This window comes from Protopterus annectens, chromosome 12.part0, assembly GCF_019279795.1.
Source record: "Protopterus annectens isolate FY-2018-M chromosome 12.part0, PAN1.0, whole genome shotgun sequence".
Lineage (NCBI taxonomy): Eukaryota > Metazoa > Chordata > Ceratodontiformes > Protopteridae > Protopterus > Protopterus annectens.
In genome coordinates this window covers 600,979,036-600,992,686 of record NC_056746.1, presented here as the reverse complement: position 1 = coordinate 600,992,686, position 13,651 = coordinate 600,979,036, and the positions used below count along the sequence as shown (strand labels likewise).

The window sequence follows — 13,651 nt, the reverse complement described above, 5'->3', positions numbered from 1 at the left end:
ATTGGATGATGAGGACAATTAGGTGGTTTGTTTAAGTCTCTTGGATCAATACATATTCCAATATCAACTGAGCTTTTCTCATGAGCTATGACCATGGAAGATACCCATTCAGTCCGCTCTTTTACTGGAGTAAGGATACCTAAATTCACCATTTTGTCTAGTTCTGCTTTTACTTTACTCTGCATTTCTACTGGATCTTCTGTGCTGGACTAACAAAGTACAGTTGTGTACACTTACCATAAATGTAGATGTTCAAGTATGTTCAGTGCTGTAGTCCTAACCATTGGGGTTATCCATGCTGTGGTAGCCCTCAGTCGGTCTGAATACCAGAGTCAAGGTTTTGTGTGTTGGCTGCTGTCACTTGCTGGGTGATGTCAGGTCATACGAGCTATAGAGGAGAGCAGGCGATGCCATTACCTCAGTTTTTCTTGCCTTAACCAAACAAAGAAGTCTAATTTTAATAATTATTAGTAATTCTGGGGTCAGAGACCCCCATAGAAATATGTGTCTCTCTAAGGACAGCAGATATCAGGGGGAAGGAGGGAGGGAAAGCATGACTGCAGCAGTGAACACACTTGAACATCTACATTTATGGTGAGTGCACACAACTGTACTATGTTCTTCGTGATTCACTGTTGCAGTCCTAACCATTGGGAAGATTCCCAAAGCTGAGGAGAAGGGTGGAAAGTTAATAGAAACTTAAGATTGGGTGAGCATGCCCTGCAGAATTGCAGAGGCAAATCCAGCCCTAGCTTTTGAGAATAGGTTCAGATGGTAATGTTTGGTGAAGGTGTGGACTGACATCCATGTAGCAGCTTTCAGTATGTCCTTGGTGGGTACTCCTCTAAAGAATGCTGTGGAAGTAGAGGTTGCCCTAGTGGAATGGGTTCTGATGGTCCTAGGGAGTGGCTTTCCATGCAAGGGGGAGCAAAACTGGATGCAGTGTGCTATCCATTTGGAAATGGTCTGTTTGGATATTGGTTTCCCCTGTGCCCCTGTTTTAAAACTGACCAAGAGCTGGTCAGTTTTCCTTAATGCCTTTGCATAATCCAGATAAAATCTGAGTTGCCTGTGCACATCCATAGAATGCAGTATTCTTCCCCCTTTATTCTGAGGGTTAGGGAAGAAGGTGGGCAGGTAGATGGCCTGGTTGAGGGCACCATCTGAAACCACCTTTGGCATGAAGGAGGGACTGGTTCTCAGGGATACCCTGTCTGCATGGAAGATGATAAATGGCTCAATGGCTATTAAGGCTTGAAGCTCTGACACTCTACTGGCTGAAGTAATAGCCAGGAGCAAGACAGTCTTCCAAGAGAGGTACTTTAGTTCTTAGGATGCTGCAAGCTTAAAGAGAGGCAGAGTAAGCTTTTCTAAAACACAGTTCAGGTCCCAGGCTGGGGTGGGCTGTCTTCTGGGAGGCTTGATATTAGAGGCTCCTCTAAGGAATAGTTTGATAAGAGAGTGGGAGAATAATGGCTGTTCTATATCAAAGTGTGCTGAGATGGCAGAGGCATGGATCTTTACAGAGGAGAAGGAGAGAGTCTTATTAAGAAGCTCAGCAAGATAATCTAGAATAAAAAGGAATGGAGGGCAGTTGTATGTCTGCCCCCTTGGACTGGCTCCAGGAACAGAATATTTTCCATTTTCCATCATATGATTTTCTGGTGCTGGGCCTTCTGGCTTCTGTGATGATGTCAATGACTTGCTTGCTTAGCATAGATTCCTTGTTGGTTTTGGTAGAATAAGCCATGTTGAGAGCTTGAGTGTCTGAAGGTCTGGGTGCAGCATTGTTCCCCCCGAGATAGCAGGTGAGTTATCAGAGGTAGCTGCCAGGGGGTCTGGTGAGATAGGCTGCACAGCAGTGGGTACCAGTGCTGTCTGGGCCAATCTTGGGCAATGAGTATTGGTCTTGGTTTTTCCTCCCTTATCTTGATTAGTACTTTTTAAATGAGAGGTAGAGGTGGGAATGCATACACAAAGAGGGTATTCAAAGGGAAGATCAGGGCATCGAACTTCCAGGGCAGGTGATGGTACTCCCTTATGCAGAATTTCTATACTTGGTGATTTAAATGAGAGGCAAAGAGGTCCACCTGGGGGGGGCCCATGTGTGGTTAATTTGCAGAAAAATGTCTCTGTGGATTTGCCATTCATGTGGCTCCAGCAGGTTTCTGCTTAGATGGTCTGCCAGGGTGTTATTAATGCCCGGTCGGTATGTGGCTATAAGTTGCAGTCCCATGGATGAGGCTGCTAGCAGCAGCTACAGAGGGTAAGATTTAGTCCCTCCCTGTTTGTTGATGTACCACATGACTGTGGTGTTTTCTGTTTTTATGAGAAAAAACCCAGGTTTGATGTAGGGTTTAAAGGATGCCAGAGCGTTTTGTACTGCTATCATTTTCTCTTGGTTGATGTGCAAGGGTAGTATTTGTACGTCCCAGAGACCTTGGGCACATCTGCCTTCTAGGAGGGTGGCCCAGGCTATGTCAAAAGCATCTGTAGTTATGGTCTGGTGTGATGGACAGAGGGTGAACAGAAGTCCCTTGTTCAGAGCACAGGCCTGGGCCCACCAGAGGAACTTGGATCTTATGCAAGGGATCACGGGCATAGATGTGTCAAGAAGTTGTGAGTGTTGACACCATAGGTTCTTTAGGTACCACTGAATTTTCACCATGTGTAGTCTGGCCAGCGTTACCAGGAGGATGCATGAGGCCATGTACCCTAGAGGTTGTAGGAACTTCCTGGCAGAAAGCTGGGTTTGAGTGGCCAGAGTAGTGAAGTATTTTGGTAGGAAACTTTGTTTTTCTGGGAACAGAAAGGCCATTTGCTGTTCTGTGTCCAGTAAGGCTCCCAGAAATATGATTTTCCTGGTAGGTGTCTGTTTTGATTTCCTTTCGTTGATAGTGAACCCCAGAGAGGTGAGTAGGGTTTTTACAAATGAGAGGTGCTGCAGGAGCAGTTCCTTGCAGTCTGCCTGGATAAGACAGTCATCCAGGTAAATGTAAATCTGTACATTGTTTTGCCTGCAAAAGACAATGGCAGGAGCTAGACATTTGGTGAATACCCTGGGAGCAGTAGATAAGCCAAACGGCAAAGCAGAGAACTGAAAGTGTAGACCTGCTCTGAAGCGCAGGAATTTTCTGTATGATTCCCTTATTGGGATGTGCAGGTAAGCATCCTTTAGGTCTATGGTGACCATCCAAGCTTTGTTTGTCAGCATAGGTAGAAGCTGTTGTAAGGTAAGCATTTTGAATTTTGGGATTACCAGGAAGGTGTTGAGAAAGGATAGGACCAGGATGGGATGCCAAGTCACCTCTCCTGGGAACAAGGAATAGTCTGGAATAGAATCCTTTTGCAACTTGTTCTTGAGGTACAGGTTCTACTGCCCCTAGGGATATCAGGTTTTGCACTTGTTTTAGTGCTTCTGCTCACTGATTTGGAGGTATGTCTGGGTACCCTCTTGGAGGTGGTAGTTTTTGGAAATTGAATTTGTACCCCTGAGCAATGATTTTCAAGACTCATTGATCTTTCTTATAGGGTTCCAATTTTCTCTGCATAGAGATAGCCTTCCTCCTAGCTTTTAGCATGGTTGAGGCAGGCAGAGATGGGAAAGGTAGTCATTGAGAGATTTTTTTTCCATACAGGGTTGATTTTGAACTCCCTGTCTAGTGTCTGAGGGGAGCCACTGTTTGGTTCTTTGCTGGCCCTAAGTTTTAGTCCTAGTGGGTCTGTCCCTATGGGTTTTGCCTTGTGCCTGCCTGTTTGGTGCAAGAAAGGACCAGTGTTTAGAGGGAAAATTTCTGCTGAACCTAGGAGGTTGTACTTGAAGAAAATCTTTAACAGTCTGCATCAGTTTTGTTTTGTCTTCCATGTTTTTAAGTACCTCTTCAGTTTTCTGTACAAACAAGTGGTCTTTGTCAAGAGGTTCATCCATGATTTTAGCTTTGACATGATCAAGGAGAGGTTGTTTCTTCAGTCATGCATGTCTTCTGATAGTAGATCCTGTCAATGCTGCCCTGCTAGAAGCTTCTAGGGTATCAAATTCACAGTGCAAGGAGTGCTTTACCACCTGAGATGAAGAGTGCAGTAATTCTGCTATCTTTTTATTGTTGGTAAAATCTGGAAAAGCAGAAATTTTCTATTTTAAAAGTTCCAAAGTGTGCTGTTGATATTTTAACATATGGAACTGACAGTTGAGAGCCCTTATAGTTAAAGTTGCAGAGGTATATACTTTTTTACCCCATCTGTCCAAGGCTCTGGATTCTTTGTCTGACAGAGCAGGATTCTTTGTCTTAACTCCCTTAGGTCCCTGAGTAATCACCACTGGATCTGCTATAGGATTTCTGTAGAGGAATTTATGTGAGTCAGGTACCCTGTAGTATGTGTCAGGTTTTCTGGGGGCAGGTGGAAGGGTGTCAGGGGTAAGGCTGGATACTTGATAAACATCATCTACCACCTCCAAGATGGGTGGGATGGCCAGAGGCCTGTGCTGGGGTAGGTCCAGAAACTCTCTTAGTCTTTTCTTGGATTGAAGGAAATCTGTTGATTCCCATTGGAAGTGTTCTCTGAGGGTGTAGAGGGTTTCCCCTAAGGAAAAGTCCTCCAGAGGTAATGCAGAAGGAAGAGATTCTTCTGCATCTGAGTCTTCATAGGCAGTAAGAGGATTTTCCTCTTCAAAAACAGGCTACTCAGAACCCTGTGAGTCTAAATCCAATTGTATGTTTGGAGAAGGTTCCCTTCTCCTTTTGGCTAGTGTGGCCTGATTACCCCTGATAAAAGTGATGAGATCCTCTGCCATTTTAAGCATTCTAGTTTGAAAAGGGGGAGGAGTAGTGGAATGGAGACATTTTGTGGTTTTCTTTGGAGTAGCTCTAAGACTGGCCTGAGGAGTATCCCTCAGTGCTATTGGTGTGTTAGTCGGAAGAGTGGGCGAAGGCCTTGAAGTGAATTCAGAAGTGCGAGTGGTATCCTCAGAAGCTGTTGCCTGCATAGCGGCTCTGGATCCAACCGAGACAGAGACAGCTGAAGGTCATTAGACAATGCAGTTTTCTGTGGATAAAGGACTCCGAAAGGGTCTCAGCAGAGGCCTGCAAAGTAATCGAGTCAGGCATCAAGGGCTGTGAAAACACCTCACTGAATGCTGAAGAATCGACAACCCCTTTAGTGGTGGTTTCGTCGGAAGTCTTGGCCTTATGCGTTCTGTCTCTAGCCTTATCTTTAGGTTTTTTTGGAAGATATGCAGTTTACTGACTGACGGATGCCATATTGGTAATCAGAGATGGAAGATGAAAATATCTGGCTACAAACAGAGCTCTGTGACAAATAGTTCTAGCATTGAATAGGGCACCGAACCGACAGTGGGGTATGTTGTGATCTGGGCCTAAGCAAGCAAAACAGTAAGAATGGAAGTCTCTGTGTGGTATTAGCTTTCCACAGGCGAGACAGATATTGACTTTTTTGGACATCGCTTAGTGCAAGAAAAAGGAAGAATCCCCAATGAAGTACTTAGCTTTAGACGTTTTCAACTGAAGTTCAAAATCTGGAAACAGCCAACTGGCACTTTTGTGAATTGCTTCTGCTACGGGCTCCACGGCAAGAAAGACTGAGCTAATGGCATCACCTGCTCTCCTTTATAGCTCGGATGACCTGACATCACCCAGCAAGCGAAAGCAGCCCACACACTAAACGTTGACTCTGGTATTCAGACCGACTGAGGGCTTCCACAGCATGGATAACCACAATGATTAGGACTGCAGCACTGAAACACGAAGAACATTGGGATTTACATCATGGTTTAAATTTATGGAATATGTGACTGGAAGTTTGCCAAGCTCATCTTTAAAAAAATCAGCATATTCACTAAAAATATTCTGTGTAAAACAATCATTGTTATTCATACTTATGTGGTGGACCTCTTTATTAAACAAAATCAGTCCCATTGGGTGTAGCACTGTCTCTCAGTTTATATTTCTTTTCTCTCTTAACTTTCTGCTGCACACTATCAACATTTGCACAAGCAGATACTGCAAACACACTTTTCTCATTCCTAAGCATATTTATATGATTTGCTGTGATTTCATGTATTTCCCAAATCTCAGTGGCTTTGCTCAGTGTTAATACAGTCTCTTGAAGCCAAATCTTCCTGCCTGCATCATTAACTAACCACATACAAGACGGTCTTTTATCAACTCATCTCGTACCTCTCCAAATCTACATGTTTTTTCTTTATTTCTTAAGTTGCTAATATATGCTTCAATAGTTTCACTAGGCTTTGGATTTCTTGCGTGAAATTTATGCCTTTCCATTGTAATAGCTGTTTGAAGGTTACACATTTTTCTAACTTTATGTTTTAAGCACTCAGGGTCTTCTATGTTTCAGCCTGAATCACAATATGGCAGTTCCCCCCTCCACTGCATATACAGCAGGTGCATAAACAAATGAATTTTCTCGCTCAATGGCATCTGAGCCAGCTAAATTAAGAAGTATAAATGCTCTTGTTTGTGTGTCTTTATCAGAAAATGCTGCTTGTTTGAAAATATCATATTCTTGCTCAAACACTCGCCAATTCTCTGCAATATTATTATCAAACACTGCGGTGGTGCAGCGGTAGCATTGTTGCCTCACAGCAAGAGGTTCTCTCATTTGATTCTCGACTGGAGCGCCTTGTGTGCGGAGTCTGCATGTCCTCCCTGAGGGTCTAGTGGCATTCGAAAGACATGCGTAGAATAGGTGTGCCTTCATGAAAGGTTAGGCGTCAAGCTGGCACCTCAGCACCCGTAATAAATCTACTGCCAATCATTAGCGGATAACTAACTGGGAAAAGCCGAAAGAAGAACAAACCATCAGTTCAGGTCTGTGAAATCTCTCTGTCATAACAACAAATGTCTTTTAAACATAAGCATAGGCCTGGTACTTGTAAGTGTGCTCAAGTGTACAATAACCTCTCTGAAAATACTTTATTTTAAAAATTGGAATACCTTGAACACTCTGGACACTTCAGAGATTTTGAAAAATCTTACTGTGAAAAAATTCAGATAATTTAGCATTTTGAACATTTTAAACACTTCAGAGATTGTTTCAAACACTTCAGTTATTATGCCACTATCTCAGACTGAAAATCATTTTAAGCAAATTTAAGTAACTTAGAATAATTGCTGACCTGTTCGTGAGTTCACTCCTGAATATTACTCCACATCTAACTTAGTGCCTCATGGTTTGTGAGTTGCTTCAACTTCGGATCCCATTCTGACACCATGTCACATGTCTCATTTATTCAAATGAGACACTGAAGCTGGGCATGTGTTCAAGTCGTTTATTATACATACACATATCAGGAGCCATACTTGTACATCTGCTTCATACTTCATATGCTTACTGGCTGTCTGGTTACTTCTAACACACACATGTGCATCTCCATTCAAGCTTACATTCAGATATCACTACACAGACTGACTACACAACATGGCACTGATCTTGCACATGTTCAGTAAATTATGCACATGCTGTCTGGCTACAGTGGCTGACTAGGTTCAATATTCACAGTGATCTACAGGTGGCACAGTTGCAAGCCAAATGGACAATATAAAGTATTTTGAAACAAGGCATTGACCAATACCTTCTAGATGATAGGCAGCATAAGAAAAGTGATAGCAGAAGGAAGGCTGGATCATATATATATATAAGTAACAAAAGGATATCCATGAACTTTAAGGAACCAGAGAAGGAATACATTTTCTGAATGCATAAAGTTAGGAATGAACTGATATGTATGGGAGTAACAAAACTAGCAAAATGGTCACACAGAAAAACCTCAAACTAAACACATTATAAAAGATCCTAGCAATCCAGAGGCGTTAATGTGTGATGTCTTAAGCCACATGTGAATAGAGACAATGGTAAATATGCAGATGACCACTTAAGGACATACAAGTGTTTTAGATACTTGACATCAGAATGCCCATTGAATTTTTTATTTTTATAATACATTATTGAAACATTCAAGCCAATAAAGACAAACCCCACTAGCTATGGACCTTTTTATGTGCTCATCAGTACTGCATAAGTGGGTAGTCTGATCATTTTCTGAAAACAATCTGTTTATTTATAAAGCCTTATGCCCATAACATTAAGGTGACAACAACATTTTCTAGCTAATTAGAAAAACAAGTAAAAATAACACACACAAAAACTTCACAGGCAAAAACATTCAAATAAATCCCTGACAATCCAGAAACTCTGCTGTGTAATACCTTAAACCTCCTATGAAGAGGCCCATATATAAAACATGTGCTACATACATGAGTATTGCACATTGGGACTGCATGTTTATAGATGATGGATATTTACAAGTCAAAGGACACATAGGGAAAAAACATCAGTTTGCCCAATGACTGTATGTTCGCTAAAAAAAAATGTATTTTAACTGGAATAATTCCTTGCAGCTTCTTCATAAAACTCCCACTTTACTAATCATATACTTTATGTGATTTAAGTCCATATTGTTTAATAATAAACATAAATGAGCAAAATATAATGTTGAATATTATCATTCATAATGTCAGAGAAGTTTCATGTTTAATAATAAACATAAATCAACAAAATATATCATCATTCATACATTCAGTAGAAAATCTTCCAATATTAACATTCTTTCTCCTTTCGCTCATATGGACTCAAAATAATATGAAAATCTAAAAATACAGGAAAAAAGAATGATACAGCTTTCTAACCTTCTTGGCAGCCATATGAAATGATGTCATGAAGTCAGTGATATTCGGAAGTCCAATTCTGGGTAAGACAAGATCCAATAGGCTAGCATCATGTCTGTATTCTGGAGCAGTGATAACTTGTGCCAGTTGGTGTGAATTCATTGCACTGACTGCAGTTGACTAAAAAAGAACACACAAAAAAATAGTGAGACAGATCATCCTCCTGAATCATTTGAATGGCATGGCAAGCTTTTATTTCTTAGGATTAATTTTCCATATTTCATTCTATGACATTACTTCCTGGGTATTGTAGAAAGTTATTCTTGACCTCTGACATAAGGTCAAAACACTGCAATTTTCTTTAAGCTCCTTGATTGTTAGTGTCACATCATTTATTACACTTTGGTACTACACAGTTTTATGTTAAACACCATTTCTTATCACCATTTGATTTCTATTTTCCCAGTCTTTTTATTCTTCTACAACTCTAATCTTACTGGTGCACCCATTTTATACATAACCCTACAATGTTAGACCCTGTGCCATGCAACTATATTGCTCCTTCCCTGTGTTGGACCCATGTTCATTAAGCCATTGTCAGGGCCCATGTTTCAATGTCTTCTTCCACCTCTTTGTCACTTTTAGCTCTTCTCTTCTTTGTTTTAATATACAGGAAATGATATGACTCACAGCAGAATTAGCTACAATGCATTCGAATCCTTTATTTATGGGGAGAGGGCATTAGCATGAGCTAAATGTCATGGTAACTTGCATCATTCCCCTTACCAAGATCAAGACCATTCTTCAGTCCTCTGTTGTGGACAAACCTTTAGATTTATATATTAGCCATTTGTTCAGAACTCGTAAGCTCTAAGTAAGCTACAAATGACTACAACACTCAACTTTCCTCACTTGTCTAGAGGAAAACAGTTTTTAGTACTTAATAAATAAGCACCTATCCAGGCATGTCTAAGGGTCAGCTCCCGATGTTTTCTCCTGGCTACTTGATGAATCTGGGCATCTTGGGGCAATGCAGCAATTGCCTTATATACACAGACAATCCTCTCCTCCTACCACCCAGCACTACAACATGTGAGTGATGCACTTATATAGCCAAACTGGAAGCAAAGCTCTCTTCACCCAAGACTGGACTAGACAGTCAAGAGGAGAAGGTAAACACTTGCACCACACCACACTCATCACATAGTCCCTCAAAACCTACACCAAAACACACACATAGCAACACAAAACACACACCTACATTCACAGAGGCTCTCAATAAAAATCTGCTCAAGCAACAGTGGCCACCAAAGCAGAAATGCAGGCAACCTCCACCACTCAACACAACCCAAATGACACATAGCCCACAAACTCAGTGTGCCACTCAACCACAGCCCATAAGGCATAATAACGTACTCAATATTCTAGTCATAGGTGACTGTATAGTCAGGCACACTAATGTTCCACTCACCAGGCTAAACAAGGATAAAGTTACTGTCAGCTGCCTGTTGGGTGCCAGGATCCACCACATAATGCACGTACTCAGGTCACTCCACAACAAGTACAAATATGACTCTGTCATTGTCCATGTTGGTGTGAATGACCTGAGACATACCTCCCTGGACTATGAAAAGATACATGGAGGAGCTCTCTGATCTTGTAGCCCAGGCAGGTATGACCCTAGCCCTGAGTGGCATCCTGCCATCACCCAGAATGATACCACAGCACAAGGACAAAATGACTCACTTCAACAATTGGCTAAGCTTCTGGTGTCATTCTAAGAGGATCCATTATCTGTCTGCCTGGGATGACATGATCGACAGACCACGATGTTTTGCCAGAGATGGCCTACAGCTGTCGCTCTTGGGATTCCAGATACTGGCTAATGCTCTTGCCACCCATATACTGCCTTTTTTAGGCAAGGTTCAAATGACAAATTCACCACCATAACAGGTACAAGCAAGCAAAATCTGAGGGTAATGCTACTCAATGATAGAAGTCTAAACCTCAAAATGCATTCACTCGAGGCACTCCTTAAAATGCAGAACATCGACATCTGTGCAGTGACAGAGACCTGGTTCAAGGCTCCAGAGAGCACCCCTGCATTACCAGGCTAGAATTCATACCACACCTTTTGGCCACCTAACCTGGACTGAAACACTAAAGGTGGAGGCGTGTCCATATTCATTAAGGATATCCACACCTCCAGGCTAGTTGCTCAGCATAATGCATCCGAGATTATCTATGTGCAATTAACTCTTGGCAAGAACGCAATCCAAACTGTAACTTGCTACAAATCCCCCACCATGCCCCAGGATTCCCACTCCTCATTTCTTGATACACTGGAAAATATCAGGGTACAACCCAACACCCTAATAGTGGTCAATTTCAACTACCCCATCATTAACTGGGAAAACTATTCATGTACCAACTCTTTTGGTCAATGTTTTCTGGAATTCATAAATTCCAATGCCTTGTATCAACTTATCCACACCCCCACCAGGGGCATCAATATCCTAGACCTGGTCATTACCAACATGGGCGACCGGTGTTCCACACCAGAGGTCAATTCCATGTTGGTCAGATCCAACCACAAGCTAATCAGCCTAGACATCCACATCCCGCCCCCACCCCCCATTAGGGAAACCACTGTAAAGAATTTCTCCAAAGCCAACTTCACGCTTCTTAAGACAGAAGTGGCAAACTTCACGACACCCATGCAGATGGACAATAGAGGGACAACTGCTGAATCCTACACAAATGCACTTTATAAGCACTTACATGAGTGCATGGATCATGCTATCCCTAACAGAACCAAGATGCTACCCTCCAAAAAAAGGAAGCCAATCTGGTGGTCCCCTGCCATAAACAAACTCTACAACAGAAGAAAGAAACTGTTGTAAAAAAGAGTAAAATCCCATGACTGGAAGAACTCCCTGGTCAGCCTCAGTAAGAAGCTGAGATCCCTCATAAAATCCTCCAAAGCTAGTTATGAAAACAAAATCACCACTGATTCTAAAGACAACCACAAAGCATTCTATAGCTATGTCAAGAATCTCAATGGCAACACTCAGAACTGCTCTGAGTTACAGCACAATGACACTAAATATACAGAACCAGCTGATATTGCCAACATCCTGGCAGATAGGTTCATTGCTAACTTTACCCCGCTCACCCTCTAAAGGGCCCATCTCTATACTGGAATAATGCAAAGTTCCTGTAATCACAGCAGCACAGGTAAAAAACACACCATCCATGGGACCTGACAACATCCCAGGCTGCGTTCTAATTGAACTACAGAATGGACTGGCACCCTACCTAAGCACCATGTTCAGTCATAGCCTCACCTCAGGCTTTGTGTCCACTGAATGGCACACAGTGACGGTTATCCCACTCCACAAAGGGGGAGCCACCACAGATCCTGGGAACTACTGCCCCATTAGCCTAACGAGCCTGGTCTGCAAGGCCATGGAACATATCATCATGGAACTTATAAACAAAGACATTGGTAATCTCCAAACTCTGGACCCCACCCAGTTCAGGTTTGTAAAAGGCAGATCATGTCTCCTAAATCTGATAGACTTCTTTAAAGCAGTCACCAAAGCCGTAGACGAGGGTAATGTGGTTCACAAAGCCTATCTAGATCTCGCCAAGGCTTTTGATACCACCTCCCACTCTGGAATTATAGATAAACTCACTAAACTAGGTATAAATCCCTATGTCACAAGATGGGTTGTCAACTGGCTCACTGACAGAACCCACACTTTGAAAGTAGCAGACTCCAAATCCGACTTCAGACCAGTGACAAGTGGAGTACCACAGGGTTCAGTCCTGGGTCCTCTCCTGTTTGGTATCTACTTTTCTGAAGTACAGGCTAACACAGAAGGTCTTTGACTAATGAAGTTTGCAGATGACTGCAAAATAGGAGCCATAATTGAAACTCCTAGCGATGTAAACATCCTACAAAAGAGCCTCACTGAAACAGATGCCTGGTGTCAAAGTCATGGCCTCAAGCTCAATGCCAAAAAGTGCATTGTCATCCCCTTTGGTTAAAAACTCTGTACCCATGAGCTACCACATAGGTGGTAGTCTACTTAACATCAAAAGTGTGATAAGGGACCTTGGGACACAGGTGGACATTAATCTCTCCTTTGATAATCAAATTGCCACAGCAGTCAGGAAATCCTTCTACGTGGCACACCTCATCACAAAAGGTTTCTCATCCAGGAAAAAAAGAGGTCATTGTTCCCATTATAGGGTACAATGCCCCTTTTGGTATATACCTCACAAGACATCTACAACAACTGGAAAGGCCACAAAAATATCTCACAAAGAGGATTACCGGCCTCAAACAGATGCCCTACGCAGACTGTCTCAAAACACTCCAGTTTTACTCGGTCACATATCGCCTATTCAGAGGCGATCTCTGCCTAACATACAAAGCTATGTCAAACCCAGAGCTGTTGGACATGCTCTACTTAAAGAAATCCCAATCCTCCAAGCTACACCCTCTAGGGACCTAAACCTTATCACCACAATAAACAGAACATGCTGGAGGGATAGATTCCTGTCTCAGAGACTTCCCATACTTTGGAACAAACTACCTATCTATATCAAACAAAGCTCCTCATTAGCACTCTTCAAGAAAAATCTTGATGATTGGATGGGAAATAGGAAATTCACCCTGGGGATCACTTCTGTAGCTCTACTCGACAGGGGCGCAAGAAAATAATTTTCTTGGGTGGCGAAAGCCAGGGTACCTTTTTGGCTAGGCTTGTATAGGCCCTAAGGCCGATAGCCTAGTACCTATCTATGAACCTATGAACCTATTTGTTTATTTATTTATTTTTTTCAAATATAATTTTTATTACATTTCACTTCTATTTAAATACAAGAAAAGAATGACAGAGAAAATATAAATACAAGCTACTTGGAATATCAAGTTTCAG

General features: G+C 42.1%; 1 protein-coding gene across 1 annotated transcript in view; it reads right to left on the bottom strand.

The window, feature by feature from the left end:
* Positions 1–13,651, bottom strand: part of LOC122816195 — a 248,364-nt gene that overhangs the window by 172,153 nt on the left and 62,560 nt on the right. Inside the window, exon 6 of the mRNA XM_044088945.1 lies at positions 8,724–8,882. Coding sequence (XP_043944880.1) covers positions 8,724–8,882 — 159 coding nt within the window. The remainder of the gene's footprint in view (positions 1–8,723; positions 8,883–13,651) is intronic.